Here is a 16,839-nt window from a genome sequence, read left to right on the forward strand (position 1 = left end):
GCCTCGGAATGGCATTTCCATGAAGAAACACGCTTGGATAATCGTGCCAAGCCTCCCTCACTTCGTGAGAATGGTTTCTCACGTCGTGAGGCATCCCTCACGTCGTGAGGCATCCCTCACGTCGTGAGGATCATTCCTCACGTCGTGAGGAACCCTAAACAGACCAATAGTCTGCCTCGAGGTGGTTCCAACCTCTTAAAGACCCTTAAATCTATTCCTTCATACTCTCATATCACTTTAACACAAAACCCATATCGAAATCCATCAACAACGTCAAAACAATACGGTTACGATTAGTTCGACACGTTCATGACATAACAGCCCTAAACTATTGATTTCCAGAGAATCAAACATCAAAATTACCTTGATTTTTAGGGCTGAGAAGATAGATAATCCTTTCCTCTTTCCAACGCAATGAGAATCGATCAATTCCGAGTCCGAACGAAGAAGTTATGCCGATTGGAAGTTCGCTTGCAACACGAGATCATGTCTCACGTCGTGAGACATTGTCTCACGTCGTGAGACACCCTCAAACAGCCCCAAAACTTTCCTCGACATGCTTCCGACATCCCTAACTCATTCCGACATGTTTCTACATCATTAATACACAAAATTCAACTCAATAATCATCAAAAACGTCAAAAACGACGTGATTACGATTAGTTCGATTCGAACTCGATGAGGGCAGCCCTTTATTATTAAATTTCAGTACTCAAAATGACAAACTTACCTTGGTTTGCAGATTGAGGAATATAGAGAATCGAATTCCGAACAAATCGATATAAAGAACGCTCGATTTGGGCGAGAAACGGCGAAACGGCGACGGATCGAAGTTAATCGCCGAAAACCCTTCGTCTGTTTCTTCTTTCTTCTTCTGATACCTTTCCTTATTCTAAAGGAATGTATATCTATACTATATATAAAAGCACGAATGGGGGGGGGGACAGGCACTTTTACTAAAAAGCCCTTACTAATTGATTATATAACTAAAGGCTCTATAGTAATTTACTAATTATTTATAACTACATATAGAATTAAAATAATTATTTAATTAGTATAGAATTCTATTGTAATAAGGAAAGCATTAAACTTATTATTAATAAGGAAATTAAGATTTTTCGATTTTTGTTCTTGAAAGTGTAAGCTATATTATAAATTTTATAGAATTATATTGCAATAAGGAAAGCAATTGCTATTTTTATATGGAGATATTAGAACGTATAATGACTACTATTTATAACTATAATACTGTAAACTTAGAAATATGATAAGGTAAAATAAAAAGATATTACGACAATTTTTAATGAAAATTGTAAAACAAGAATCTGAATTTGGTAAAGTTTGTTCAACAATTCTTTGATTTTTTATTTTTGGTAATACTTGATTCTCAAAATCTTTAGTTTAAAGCTTTATTTTAAATAAAAATTAGATTAATTTTTAATTAAACTAATGATATTAAATTAGATTTATAAAGACATTAGCATTTTATTATGAACTAATTTTTTTTATGAATAAGACATTAACACGTAAAATCTGAATTTAATTAATATAAAAAACTTGACGAGTTATATTACGAGCCACGTGCGTAGCACGTAATTCAAAACTAGTATATATATATATATATATATATATATATATATATATATATATATATATATATATCTTGGCTAATTAGCCACTTTAGTCCTCCATTTCTCTAACTTAAACCAATTCTCTTTTAAACTTTCTAATTTAACCAAATGGTTAAATTATCCTTTTAACTCAAAGACATACGTATTAGTTATATTTATATAAATAATACTAACCCAAAATTATTATTTTCCGTCAATGATCTCTTAATTACTATTCTCGAAATTTAGTTGGCTAATTTGCACTTTGGTCCTTGAACTTTTCAAAAGTTGCAATTTAGCCCAAAACACATCCGCGTCCAAATTTTAAAAGGTCTCCGATTGACCCGAAACTTTTACCACATATATTATAAAACATTTCGCGGACCTTGGCGAAATAATTTCCATTTTAAGTCGTATTGGCTAAATTACCACTTTAGTCCCTGTACCTTATTTCGAGCTTTTCTTGACATTTTTCCTTCTAATCCCAATTCTAACTTTAGAATTGAAATATAATGTTAAGTTTCTCGAAAATTATTTCCAATATCACCACCCTGGCGAAACAGGACTGGACACGTAGTCCAATTAAATGCTTAAATATTTTGGGGTATTACAGTGCCGGCGCCGGCAGTTTAAGGCGGCGGCGGCGCCGGTTCATTGTGGCGGCGCCGTCGGTCGCAACGGCGGCGGCGGCAATTCGTCGACAACAGTTCTGAGATTTTTGTTTTGCTTCGTTCTCACTCGTTTTAACTTCGTTTTTCATGCAAAAGTAGTCAAAACCGCATAAAATTGGACAAGGAATCCAAAAAACATATAATCGAAGTGTTTTAAACTCATCTACGCGCATTTATTTTCTGGGCAGCAACTCTATTCAGGGTTTGTTCATGGCAAAAATCATTCAAAAACACTTAGAAACATGTATTCTAAGGTATCTAATCATTGTTTTTCTGGTCCTAAACATTGAAAACAGCTGATTACAATGATTAACATGCTTTCTCGTCGAATTTTATGGTGGTTATTGAAAGCATCGAATTAATTATTATGGCAATTTTAATGGCAAAATCAACAAAATAAGCTAACATGCAACCTAAGATAAATCACAGCAATTATGACAATGATATATACAATGGCAAAATCAAAGGAATTAATGAGGGTCCTTAGAAGTATCGTTCTGAGTCCTTGGCTCGTTTTCTGGCGAAGTGGATGCGGAATCCAGCTTCGAATCTGTGCAGGGCTGGCGTTCTTGGAGAATCAACACGTGTTTAGTGTTTTTCAGGACTGGATTTAGTGTGTGTGTGTGTGTGAGGTGGCCTAATTCTACTAGTTAATTTTAGGGTTTGTGTGCCACCTCTCTTGCCATGCTGGCTTAAGGCTGTATTTATATCGGTTAATTAGGTCTAGGGTTAGCTTATGTGTATTTACAGGTTCGTCCTAGCTAGAGTTTGGTTAAGGGTGGAAGAAGTGTTAAGTGATAAGTCTAGATGTATTTAGGATTAGGTTTTAATTATTTAATTAGGATTTTATTTATTTAATTCGTATTTACACTTGGTGGCTAAGTAAAAAGACTCTAAAAGTCTATTTTGGTGCCTAAAATATCAAAAAAGGCTACTAAGGTCCTATGAGTTTGATCAGGGTCAATTCCAGACCGTCAAACTTGAAAATTGACCCATAAACTTATAAGATATGGCAATTAGTCCAATTTCTAGACTTAGAGTACAATCTCTTTGGATTTTTATGGGCTATTCACGCCAAATTACATTTTAATACTCCAAGTTTACAGCTGTGCACAGATTACACATACTTAGATTCCAGTAAGCAAATCAAAAGCTCATCACCCTGTCACGACCCAAAATTATAGAGTCGCGACCGGCGCTAGGGAACGGGAGTGGTAGCTCCGGAACCCGTAGCAAGCCTTAAATCACTAATAATTTTTCGCAAATATTATAAACAAATAATATCAAACAACTGAAGCAAATACATACATATCTCATATAACAAAATATTTACATTAACTGTTTAAACCTCGCGGGCTCTAGTTACCGTACCTCGTACGAACTGGCCTCGCGGTACTATATACATCAGTTAATGTCTCAAAACATCTCACCGGCATCTGGGGCCGTGGATCATATATACAACACGTAGCCAATCAAAAGCATATATTAAAAGTATAAACAAAACAGCAAGTAGTATATATAACCAAAATCTACTGCTGTCTAAACTACGACTCTGTCGACGCAGGACCACTACTGCAGCATTCACAGAAGTCAGAGAACTATACATACATAGCTGACTTCTGGATTCCAAAATCGGCTTCTAGCTAAGTCCACACCCTAAGTACCTGAAAGACATCAAAAGTGAGGGGTCAATATTTGGGAAAATACTGAGTGAGTGAGAACATTACTAATAGTATTGTCAAAACATAGCATCGCATACGATAAAACATATCAGTAGTATCAATAATTGATATCAAAATATAATATAACGTGCTATCATATAATCCAAGTATTAGATCCGATTGAAACCCTAATCACGATACTCAATACGATCTATACTTATAAGCGATTCATAGCGATAATAATCAATTCGATCGATCCGATGGGTAGGGTCCCGAGATAATTCAACCGAGTTAAACCACTACCGTCTCTTAATCCCAAGGTGTGGGTCCCGAGATAGTTCAACCGAGTTAAACCCACAGAATACGGGTCCCGAGATAATTCAACCGAGTTAAACCTCGTATTCCATTCGATATACTCATTCCAACTTCGATACGATACGATACGATTCAATATACGATGTTCGATATTCGATATAATTCTACAACACGTTAACAATCTAGACACGCTAGACTGACATACTTACCGGTGATCACACAGTCCTATTGACTCCCAATAGGTAGCACGTTTCCTCGGATCACACACTGGTTTCAAAACTATAATATTGATAATAGCGGTAAACGATAATCAATAAAAGAAATTCGATATAAGATATATATAAACTCATGTACTATGCGATGTGGTTATTCATAAACTCGATGATCCTTAGTCGTACTTGCGACTTATCGAGTACTATTCCTCGTACTCGGGAAATATATAACTTTCTTAACTGAATCCTTATTTATCACATTAACATTCATTTGTATAGTATTTTATATCCATTTCAAGACATTTGACTGAGTTTCATACCCAAATCAAGCTATCGGATGCCATTTTTCGCTCCCGGAAGTCCCCCGGAGATCAGCGTCGAAGTGGGGCACGTCGTGCCAGCTTGGCACATCGTGCCCTTCATTTTTCATGAAGGGCACGACGTGCCCTTCACTGGTGCACGTCGTGCACCCCTGTGGTGCACGTCGTGCACCCCTGTGGCGCACGTCGCGCACCAGCACGACGTGCTGAAGTGCAGCACGTCGTGCACCGACGTGTGCAGCATTTTTTCGGCACTTACGGACCATTTTCGGGGCTCCAAAACTCCCTAAAATCACATCAATACATACCCACTTCAGTTAAACATTTATCCTATCATTTTACAACCCAAAAACGTCAAAAACAACTCGATTCCTAACCGTACGATTCGAACGAAATTTTCTATACAAAACAGCCCTCTATCCTTTGAATTAAATAAAACCTTGTAATATTACCTTGAAACAGAGGTTAGGATTGATAGAGCTTTCAATTCCGAAGAGTTTGCCGCGAAAATCGCTCGAAACGGACATCGAACGGCGAAACGGTGAAGTGACGAAGTGTATCGGCGAAATGAATTCAATTTTCTCGATCTTTCTTTTCTCTTCTCCTTCTGATCCTTTTCTTTCATAATCAATTCCTTATATATCATGGCTAATAGACCTCTTTGATCCTTGTTCTTTTTAGTTATTAATAATTGTCCTTTTTAACTTTTCTTTTGTACGATTTAGTCCATAACTAAATCGTTAACTTCTTTTATTATGACTTATTCATATTATTATCTCCGATAAATAATACGGAACTCGATATTAATACTTTACCGTCAAAATCTGAAATTTCCATTTTCGACACAAAGTGGCTAAATTAGCACTTTGGTCCCTGTACTTTATTTTAGGCTTTTCTTGACATTTTTCCTTTTAATTCCAATTCCAAGTTTAGAATTGAAATATAACATTAAATTCTCGTATATAATCTTTTCCAAAACCGACCTACTAAAACTTATTTATCTTAATTTTATCGGAAAACTTTCCGATATCGCCACTCTGGCGACTCGAAATTGGACACGTGGCACAATTAAATAATTAAACACTTTGGGGTATTACACACCCGGACAGATTTCTCTGGAAATCATCATCGGACGCTTCAATTCCTTATCACTTTTTAACTGTCCGAAAAATAGGTGTCTACAACAGATTATAGTGTTGGAAATGTAAACAAGTTTGAAAACGTATAAACATGTACACTCACATATGACTCGATTTGGACTGGTTATACTAAGCAAGTAGTAGATACTCCTAAGCATACATCTAATCCTGGCGGTTTCTAACAAGTAACAAAAATCTGGCTGGTCTGGATTACATGCACAAAGTCTAAACCGGAAGTCTAAGTTTGATTGATTTTATTAAGTGATCTTGAATGTCACATATAACCTTTTACTACATTTCGTGGTAGTCCTAAGATGTCTAAGGGATTTGGCTTGAATTGATTTGATTTAGCTAATTTAACGTGGTTAGTCCTTTAACCTGTTAATACTGGATTTGGCATGCTTTTGGAAAGCGATAAACATTGGAAACATGCTCATGGGCAGTTGGTATGCATATAAGGTGAGAAATACTTTTAAACCTTGTTGATTTTTGAGTGCCTAGCACTCGCATGGGTTTGACCATCGTTGTGGTAAGAACTGGTTCTCAGTCAGAACACAGAAGTTGTCCGTCTCGTCGATACGGTTATTTCAATTCAAACCGGGGTCGATTCCGAGTTTGGGTGTTCCCTGAACTTGGCCTGGATGTGGCAGGGTTTGCCGGTTGTGGGCTCATGGGCCCGGTTTATACTTTATATTACATCAGTGGACTTCAAGGTCCGGATTACATCAGGTCTGGCCCATCACAGTGCATAAAATTAAAATATATTAAATTCTCTTCGTTGGAGTTCAAACTAGGCCTAATTCCGAGCCCAAACGAGCCTGGAAACCTAATTGGAAGTTTGGATCGAAGTATGGGAGATCTGGAATCGGGTTCTAGGGAGCAGCGAAGAACAGATGGTGCCGCCATCTACAGTGCCGGCGGCGGCACCGTGTATTGCCTGCGCCGGCAGTCTGGGATGGCGGCGGCGGCGTCGTCTAGGGCATGAAGGACAACAGTTCATCATTTTGTCGTTTTGGCTCGTTTTTTCATACAAAAACACTTAAAAACGCATAAAAACACAAAGAATGCAAAAGTAAACACATATTGGGATTGATTATAAGTATCTAACATCAAATTTAAACTAAAAAAGAGTTGATTTTGTGGTGAATTTAGCTAAGGCAGTTTTAGATAAACAAGCTTAAAAACACCTTAGTATGCATTCCAAGCTCATAATTCTATATTGTTAGCATACAATGTGTATTAAAACTGCATATGATCATATAAATTTTGAATTTAGATGGCAATTTCACTAAGAACGCATAATTTGGCAATTATGGCACAAACAATGAATCTATTGTGTTGTAATGAAAATTATACTAAATTGAGTTAGTGTTGTAATGCAAATTATACTAAATTGAGCTCGTGATTTAATTTGCAACATGTCACGGGTCAAATACTGAAATCTATTTTGTCAATATACATGTTAATTCCGGCTTCCAACTCAGCAAAAATGTCCCGGGATTGTATTGATTTGCCAAAATTACAAAATCCGTTGATGATATTGTCAAGTTTAAAAGTTTATGTTGCAATTGCAAATTAGGCTAAAATTGATGGATTTTTTTGCAATTAACCCTAATTATTTCAATAACTTCTAATTATTAATTATATTTGATAAAGTAAAAAAGGAATTAACGTATTTCCCTTAAGTTACTGATTTGATATAAAATGGTAAAATTATGGGTTTGTTTGGTTCTTTATTTTGTTGGCTACAAATTGTTAATGTGGTTTTAATTTGAATGAATGCACATTTGCCGGAAATGAAGTGTGTGGCAGTTGAATGGCGGTAATTAAATACAACGGAGGCGGAGGAGGAGGCGGAGGAGGTATAATCAGCGGTGTGGTTCGCCGGAAAAAGCTTAGTCGTAAACCAAGCCTATTATGGATTTGGGTTTTACTTCTTTTGGCTATTTTCTTCATTTCTCTTTCAGTTTTTGGCATCAAATTCCAACTTCCAGGTCACACTCTTTTTTTCTAATTCAATTCATTTCAATTCTACGTTTGAATTATGATTTGAATTATGATTATTATGTGTACAGGTAATTTAGAAAGTTTGGAGAAATTGGGTGATAGTAGAATTCTTAATACAAGTAGTATTAGTGTTCCAAAGCAGCAAGAGTTGTCTGGATCTAATGTTAATGTCTCAAAATCGAAGCCGAAAAGGCGTAAGTCAATTCGCTAATTATGTGAATACAATGTGGTAATACATATGATTGTGAAGGTTTTATTCGTTCAATTTCTATTATATTTCTATTATACTTTTGTTGAATGTACTTCATAATCTCTTTCAGATGCTCCTTGTGAAATCGATTTCTCCGAATCAGTTAATTATGTTATCGAGCCCCGATATTTGAACAATTTCACCCAGTTTTCACTTCAATATGTGGCTATGGAGGAGAAACCGAAAAATTTTAAATTTAGATTTGGAGGACATCAAATGGTGGAACAACGCGAGAAATCTTTCTATGCTACCAATCAAACACTTCATTGTGGTTTTGTTAAAGGACCCCCTGGACTTCCCAGTACGGGATTTGATTTAGATGAAAAGGACTGGGAATACATGAGTTCCTGTCGAGTAGTCGTTTCTTCTTGCATCTTTGGAAGCTCTGACTTTCTGCGCAGGCCTACAACCAGAAAAGTAACTTCCTCATCGCTAAATTTTATATGTTTATATATGTTTTTTTTTTCGATATATGGTTTGTGCTTGTATAAGTTGATATGTTTAAAGTGTACTATTCCTTTCATATTGTTGCTTGTTCCAGATCAGTGAATTTTCCAAGGAAAATGTTTGCTTTATCATGTTTGTGGATGAAACAACGCTATCTAAATTGTCTTCTGATGGTCATACACCTGATGATAGCGGACACGTTGGCCTTTGGAGAATAGTTGTTGTCAGGAACTTACCATATGAGGACATGCGGAGAACTGGAAAAGTGCCAAAGTTTTTATCACATCGCCTCTTCCCTTCTTCTAGGTGATTCCTGTACTAATATATGTTTTATTATTTTTAAGCTCCAGGAATTATATTTACCTACTTTTGTACCCTCTCCAGTTACTCTATTTGGCTTGATAGTAAGATGCGACTCAATGCTGATCCGATGTTGATACTTGAATACTTCTTGTGGAGGACAAGATCAGAGTATGCCATTTCAAATCATTATGACCGTCATTGTGTCTGGGATGAGGTACTCCAAAATAAACGTCTGAACAAGTACAATCACACTGCGATCGATGAGCAGTTTTACTTTTACCAGTCTGATGGTCTAACGAAGTTTGACTCTTCAGACCCAACTGCTCCTCTTCCAAGTTGTACGTCTCTGTTTTGGTTGGGAAGATTGGTTTTCTTTTTCTCTTCTGAATTCCTTAAATGTTTAATGCTGATATTGCCTGTCTTACCTCAGATGTACCAGAAGGTTCATTTATTGTACGGGCTCATACACCGATGTCAAATTTATTTTCATGCCTCTGGTTTAATGAAGTTGATCGCTTTACCTCTCGTGATCAACTTAGTTTTGCATATACTTATTTAAAACTGAGGAGAATGAATCCAGATCAACCATTCTACCTAAACATGTTCAAGGTACTTTATATTGCTTAATCAATCTATAAATATGTCACGTTCCCTCAAAAAGTTAACTTGTAAATAGAGATTGTGAAGTTTCTTAGGGCCAGAACTGTGTAGAATTAATCCTACCTAACTCGTAATACCGTGACTATGGATTTGGTTGCAAATAAAATTTCTCAAATTTTGTCATCTATTTGTGGAGGATTTGAATTATGCAGCTTCAGATGAGAAAAATTAGAACCCTTTTCCTTTTTAAACAATTAGGAAATTGCAGGTTTTCCATTTCGGCTTTACATCCTTTTCCATCATATTTGGAAGTTTTATTGGGGAAAACCTCTCATGCTATTTGGTGTGCTTAATCACTTGATTTTACTTTATGCAGGACTGTGAACGTAGAGCACTGACAAAGCTCTTTCACCATAGAATATTGCCACCGCCGCCATCTGGTCCTTAAATCATTAAAATACTATTTTACAGATGCATATGGACTGGTAAGATAAAGCTTTCGCTTATCATTATTGGAAGATCAAGCTTTATCACTGTAAACGCAAGCTAAATAAAGAAAATGTTATATGCATCTGTTTATAACTTTAATGCCAATGTTGAAAAGACCACCATTAATGAGAATATAAAATTTAAACTTGTTTAATTTTGATTCTCCTAAAATAACCATGTAAAGTTCGACTTGTTTAAGCTTGATTCTCCTAATTGAATGAGATGGTTTATTCTAGTATATTAATAGGCTTCAAGTAAATGAACAGCGGGACTTTAGTCATCTTCAGATATGAAATAGTTCACCCTCTTATGCAGATCTTATAATTTTCTAGTTAGATTTATCTAATAGATCAGTCTATGGTCTAACTTGTGGGCTTTTTTTCAACTTTGACTTTTTCTTTTTTTGGTATGTTTTTTTTTTCTCTGTTTTGATAACGGAAGTCGATCCTTTTCAAACTTAAATTTTGATGTTTATTTATTATATTTGCGAATTCAAGCTGCTAAAGTTGTAGAGTTATGTATTACTGGAGTTGCTCAATGTCTTAGATGGCAGTCGAAGGTTATGATCTGTAAAATTATAACTTACAGACCAACAACAATCACAACGAAAATGTCAATGCAGATGGAAATCGACAGTGTTTCCAATGTTATGTAATGTAACATGAAAACTCTTCTGCTTTTGAGCTTGTGCTCATCAAAAGAGGTTGTGATTGCACACATGAGTTGTTACGATGTACCGGAGTTGATAAAAGTAGTGTTTGCATCCCTATGAGAATTAATATTTTATTTCAAAGTTCAAACTATTATAAGGCAGGTATTCGATGAGCCTCTCACTTTAATGAATCTTATACTGCTTGCAGATGTTTAAATTGAATGGAGAAAAACGTGACACTCCTTGCGATCAATTTTTGGAGCATAAGATGAATCCGGTCTGAGCCGTGAGCGGGGGTTGTGAGAGAGGATGAGATTGATTAGGTGATGGCCCGATTTGCATGGTAAATGACTGCTCAAGTAGTTTTGAGGATGGAGAAATGTGTTTTCTGGGCTAATTGGTTTAATAATGCAATTGCAGAGATAATAAAGCATTTGGGAGGGCATTTGTGGGCTACACTATAGTTGTTCATTGAGGCTCCAAATCTAGAGACTGGATTACATTTTTTCATTTGTTTTTGAATAAAATGAAATTCCAACACTTAAATTTTGTTTTGCTTGCATACATTTATGGAAGCAGCTTATTTGTGTTGGTGAAGATTATTGAGTGTTGAAGAAGTAATGAAGTTGCTTTGTTGTATCATATCGTAACTAACAAATCATCCATTTGAAACTGCCTATAAATATTAAATAATGCTTGAACAAAGGATCAAATCGCTCTCTCAACTTGGCACAAAATACCAAATGAGTTTATTTTGCCGCTTTTAGAACAATTAAATTCAAAACTTGCATTTTCGAATTAAAAAGTCTCTCCCCCACTCTCATCCAAGCAAGTGAACTTCACTCTCTGAAAAAAAAATGATTTTTTTTTAAAAACTCTTAATATTTTATTTCTTTCTTAAATTGGTCCTTTATAATTTTAAAATTCCACTTATCTCTTTATAATTTTGAAGATTTAATAATTATTTAAATTTGTATTAAAATATAGGAACTTTTTTTCCTTTCACCTTTTCTTCTTCTTCCTCCTACTTCTTTTTCATCTTCTTCCCTTTTTTTCTTCTTTTTCTTTCTCCGGCCACCATTTCTCCTCCATCCGCCATACGCCTCCGCTTCCACTGCCTCCGTTCCCACCGTGTGTGCACATCCACCAACGTTCATCCCTTCTAGGGATGAACAGCCGATCTGTTCATCCGTAAAAGGGATGAACATAATTAATCGGGCGGCGGCGGTTGGGTAGGGTGGTGGCAGTTTCCGCTGGAGTTAGGTTTAGTTTTAATTAGTTTTGATTAGTGTTTTAATTGTATTTAATTAGTATTTAATTATGGTTAATTATGTTTTAAAAATATAATTAGTTAATCTCATCTTTCTTTTATGTCAGAGGGGTCTTTTGATACGAAAACTCAAGTTGTGGGTTATTTTGATACGAAAACTCAAGTTGTGGGTTATTTTGATACGAAAAAATAAATTTTGGGTCTTTTTGTATCAAAAATGTCGAAAATAACTGATTTGATATTTTGTGCCAAATTGAGGGGGGTGAATTGATCCATTGTTTAATACTGCTTTGGTTGTATGTGAAAGATTTTGGCATTTCACGCTATAGGTAAGTGAGTACGAAACAAAATAAGCATTCTATTTTATGTGTTTTTGTTTAAATATCTCATATACAACCGGTATTTTCAAGAAGTCTCACCCTAAAAATGGATGTGTAGGTTGTATATGAGGGTTAGAGGAAGTTGAGGGGACGTTTAGTGCAGTTCTTTTGTAAAAATTTTAACTCTGCTTTTTAAAAAGTTTTAGTATTTGGTGAACTTTTTTTAATAATTGCTAACAAACTTTTAAACTTTCAATAGCTGATGTTGAAAAAAAAATTATTTTAATTTTTTTTGCCAAAAGCTGTTGTTAAAAAATGTTATTTTAGCCTTTTAGGGCTTTTTGCTAACAACTAATAGTTGTCTTAATTTCAAAAAAATTTACGTATTTACCTAAAAAAATAAAAATATTTGCATTTTTTATCTCAACGCAGAAAAGTTACAAAAAATTACCTTACATTTTTTTCTTCAGATTTATGCTTTTACTCTCGGTAGTAAAATAATTATGATCTTAGTCTGTTATCGTATATGTATTGGTGACATTATCATCTCGGTATCATAATATTTTTTGTAAAAAATATTTTTCGTACTTTATCATATTATTATCATAAGCTATTTTCATAAAAAATTATAATATCATCATAATGTACTTTATCATAATAGTATCATGATCTACTTTATTCATAAATATATCATAATTTTTTTATCATAATCTTATCAAACTATTATCATAACATTATCTATCTATTATCAAAACCGTATTATACTATTATCATAACATTATGTACTTTATAATTGGCCTAATGTCTTAAAAAAACCCCGACCTTTTAGCCTCTTTTCAATCATACCCTGACGTTGTAAATTTGTCAATTTTACCCTATTTTGCATTTTTGTGTTTCAATTGTACCCTGAAAAATTAAATTAACGTCTTTTGCATTTGGAAATTTGTTTAAAACATTCTACATGTCTCGCATATATTAATTGTATATTTTTAATTTTTTTTAAAATTTAGTTAAATTAATTAAGAATTTAAATTAGTGTTAATTTGATTATGGTTTTTAGTTAGTTTTTAAAAATAAAGGACTTATTTGTACTTTTTTGAATAAAAAAGAATTTAATTTCATGTTTAGACTTAATTAATTGAATGATTTCATCATTTAAGTAAAAAAATTAACAAAAATTTAAATATTGGGGTACAATTGAAAACAGAAAATTCAAAAGTGGGTAAAATTGACAAATTTTCAACGTCGGGGTAGAATTGAAAAAAAGTTTAAAGGTGATGGGTTTTTGAGTGATTAGGCCCTTTATAATTATATCATAACCTTTTATCATAACCTTATCATACTATTATCATAATTTTATCATATTATTATCAGACTATTATTATAACATTGTCTATCTATTATTATAATTGTATAATATTATGATACCGATAGGATAATATTATGATACTAATATGATAACGTTAATGATACCGATATGATAATCAAACTTTTTATTGACAAAAAATTGTTTTTTCTATATTGTTATGATAATTCAGTGATGGCAATATGACAATCAAGCGCTGTTTTATGCAAAAAATCGTTTTTTTAATCATAAAATAGTTTCTTATGCAAAATTTTGCATCTGAAAACTGAAAATATTTAAGAGAAATTTTTTAGATCTGAGACTCAAAATAAATCGTAATAATCACCTCGAGTTAATAAAAAAATTGCTAAAATTAAATTTGTAAAAACGGCAGAGCAATGGCGAAATGAGACGGATCAACAAAGGAACGACGGCGAAGCGACAAAAAAAATGTAAAAGACGAGAAAATATGAAAAAGAAGAAAAGATGGAAAAGAATGAGAAAAGAGAAAAAGAGAGATAGAGAAAATTAAGAAAAACAAATAGGTGGTAGAGTACAAAATAAATATTTATAATAAAAAATAGTAATTATTATAATAAAAGCACATCCTAGAGTAAAAAAAATAAAAGTGCTAAAAAGGTGAAGTACTTTTTCTATTTTTTTCTTGTTTAGGTAAAAATTAAAATTATTTTAAAAAATGAAGTGTTTTTCCTAATTTTCTCTTAATTTTATTAACTATTTAGACAAAGTTATTCCTATTAAAATATGTTATTTTTATGATAAAAATTTATCCCATGAAATGGATGTAACATGTCATTTTTACAATAGTTAATGCGAATTTGCAATAAGAAAATTTTGATCGTTAAATTTTTCACATTGACTAACGCAATATTGGTTTGTTGCACAAGTGACATGGCGCAAAAGATGTTTAGTTTTCCTTTTATAATATATAATATTATTTAAATTATTTAAAATTGTTTAATTTTTCTTTTAATTCTCGCTTGTAACTGGATCGTTTGTTCTGATGCACGATGATTTTATCTCATGAACAAATTGGGCATTCTAGTCGATATTAAAGACATTCCTAGTATTATTAGGTGGCAACACTTGTTCAGTGTTTACCAATACAATTGTCTTGAGTTTGAGCGAACTACACACTTTCACGACTGTGAGAGGAGCACGGTTCGGGGGCCGCTCGCCCAAAGCCTATTGATGACTTCTCGATCTATAAATGGGGTTTGTAAAATAAAGTCGCCACCTGGACATATTTATTTTATTCTCATCTCAATGGTGTATGCAGTTCATGGGATATGAAAGTTGTAAATAAACATGTATGAAAGCAGTAAACAAGTTTGATGCGCATATGACTAGGTTTGGACTGGCATTTAAAGCAAGTAGTAGGTACTCCTAAGCATACATCTAACCTTAGAGGTTTCTATAAAATAGGCATAAGTCTGGCTGGTCTGGATATTTCACATGCACAAAGCCTAAACCAGATGTAAACGTTTGATTAATTGATTTTATTAGGTGATCTTGAAAAACTTATACAACCGTTACTACGTTTTCGTATCAGTCCTAATTTATGTGATTCGTCCTTTAACCGGTTGATTTGATGTGCTTTTGAAAAGCGGTAACATTGCAAACTAGCTCACGTACAGTTGGTATACATGCAAGGTTAGCGATACTTTTAAACCTCGTTGACTTTTTGAGTATCTTGCACTCGTGCGGGTTTTGACCATCGTTTGGTCGGAATTGGCTCTCGGTCAAATAACGAGAGTTGCACATCTCGTCAATCCGCTTCTACTGGCTTGATCCGGAGTCGATTCTGAGTTTGGATTAGCCCAAAATCGGCTCTGTAAGTTCCTAGTTTGCTAGGCCTCGGGCTTATGGACCCAGTTATACACTATGTTACATTATTGGACTACTGAGTCTGTTTTACATCGGATCTGACCCGTTATATTACAGAATATTAAAGTACACTTAATTGTCTACGACTGGGTTCAAACCGGGCCTGATTTGGAGTCCGAAAATGCGTCTGGAAGTTTGGATCAAAGTCTGGAAGATTTGGGAAACGATTTTGGGAAAGCTGACGAACGACGAACATGGCGCCAGTGTGACTGCCACCGCCGGCAGGTCATTGTGGCGGCTCCGCCACTTTGTTCTAGCGGCGCCGCCGGTTTCAGGGGCGACGGCGATGTGATGGCAGTTTCAGGGGTCGTTTTGTTTTGCTTCGTTCTCACTCGTTTCAATTTTGTTTCTCATGCAAAAGTAGTCAAATTGCATAAAATCGAACAAGGAATTCAAATATGACATTGACGGAGTGTTTAAATCTGATTTAAATAAAAAAATTGACGGGAAGCAACTTTGGAAATTACTTTTTTCATGGCAAATAAGCTCAAAATCACATCTAACATGCATCTTACGAGCTATAATTAACCGGGTTTCCGGAGTTGAACATATTAAACACATTAAATCAGTCATTAACATGCTTATTCATCAATTTCATGGCATTTTATCAATTTAATAACTAAGCTTAACATGGTTATTATATGGCTAAAATTGGCAAATAGTGCTAGCATACACCCTAAATCACACAATTTACAGCAATTATGACATTTATGGCATACAAATGAATGGAAAATCAAAGGGGTAAATAAAAGGGTCCTCAGAATTACCGATTTGAGTCCTTGGCTCGTTTGCTGGCAAAGTGGATGCGGAATCCAGCTTCGAATCTGATGTGGGTGTTGCTTTCTTAGAGAATTAACACATATTAGTGTTTTTAGGATCAGAAATTGGTGTGTGTGTTTGTGTGTGTGATGTGAATTTCGGCTATGGCTTATTCTAGGGGTCAAATTTTCAATTTGTTTTTCTAGGATTTGTGTGCCACCTCCATTCAGATTGACTTAAGGCTGTATTTATAGGGGTCTATTAGGTCTAGGGTTAGGTTAAGTCTATTTACAGTTTTGTGCAGTTAGAGTTTGGTTATGTGTTGAAGAAGTGTTAAGTGATAGATTATTAGGATTAGGATTAAGTTTAAATTATTTACTTTAGATTTTTACATGTCAAATTCGTATTAATTAATTAATTAAGTGATAACCACGTCTAAAAGTGTTTTTTGGTGCCCAAAAGTATTAAAAACGACTCTTGAGACCCTGGGTTTGGGTTTGATCAATTCCAGTCCATAAAACTGGAAAATTGGCTCATAAACTTCTAAGACATTGTAGATCA

General features: G+C 34.3%; 1 protein-coding gene across 2 annotated transcripts; it reads left to right on the forward strand.

The window, feature by feature from the left end:
* The first annotated feature begins 7,622 nt into the window (after positions 1 to 7,622).
* Positions 7,623 to 11,318, forward strand: LOC126654013 (probable hexosyltransferase MUCI70). Of its 2 annotated transcripts, XR_007632392.2 has the most exons (9): positions 7,623 to 7,922; positions 8,004 to 8,129; positions 8,256 to 8,602; positions 8,727 to 8,938; positions 9,017 to 9,273; positions 9,366 to 9,544; positions 9,912 to 10,020; positions 10,885 to 11,019; positions 11,097 to 11,318. XR_007632392.2 is itself a non-coding variant. In XM_050348047.2 (8 exons), the coding sequence occupies exons 1-7, from the start codon at positions 7,745 to 7,747 to the stop codon at positions 9,981 to 9,983; spliced, it is 1,371 nt and encodes a 456-aa protein (XP_050204004.1). In that variant the 5' UTR covers positions 7,623 to 7,744; the 3' UTR covers positions 9,984 to 10,020; positions 10,885 to 11,318. The 2 variants fall into 2 exon arrangements, 1 of the variants encoding a protein (XP_050204004.1); XM_050348047.2 differs by having other exon boundaries at positions 10,885 to 11,318.
* Positions 11,319 to 16,839: the final 5,521 nt, after the last annotated feature.

The sequence above is a fragment of the Mercurialis annua genome, linkage group LG6, assembly GCF_937616625.2.
Source record: "Mercurialis annua linkage group LG6, ddMerAnnu1.2, whole genome shotgun sequence".
Classification (NCBI taxonomy): Eukaryota; Viridiplantae; Streptophyta; class Magnoliopsida; order Malpighiales; family Euphorbiaceae; genus Mercurialis; species Mercurialis annua.

Excerpts from the sequence above, each read along its gene's own strand:
- LOC126654013 (XM_050348047.2), top strand. The coding sequence starts at position 7,745 with ATGGCGGTAATTAAATACAACGGAGGCGGAGGAGGAGGCGGAGGAGGT. Across the intron at positions 8,130-8,255 it reads AAAATCGAAGCCGAAAAGGC|ATGCTCCTTGTGAAATCGAT; the intron begins GTAAGTCAATTC and ends AATCTCTTTCAG. Across the intron at positions 9,274-9,365 it reads AACTGCTCCTCTTCCAAGTT|ATGTACCAGAAGGTTCATTT; the intron begins GTACGTCTCTGT and ends GTCTTACCTCAG.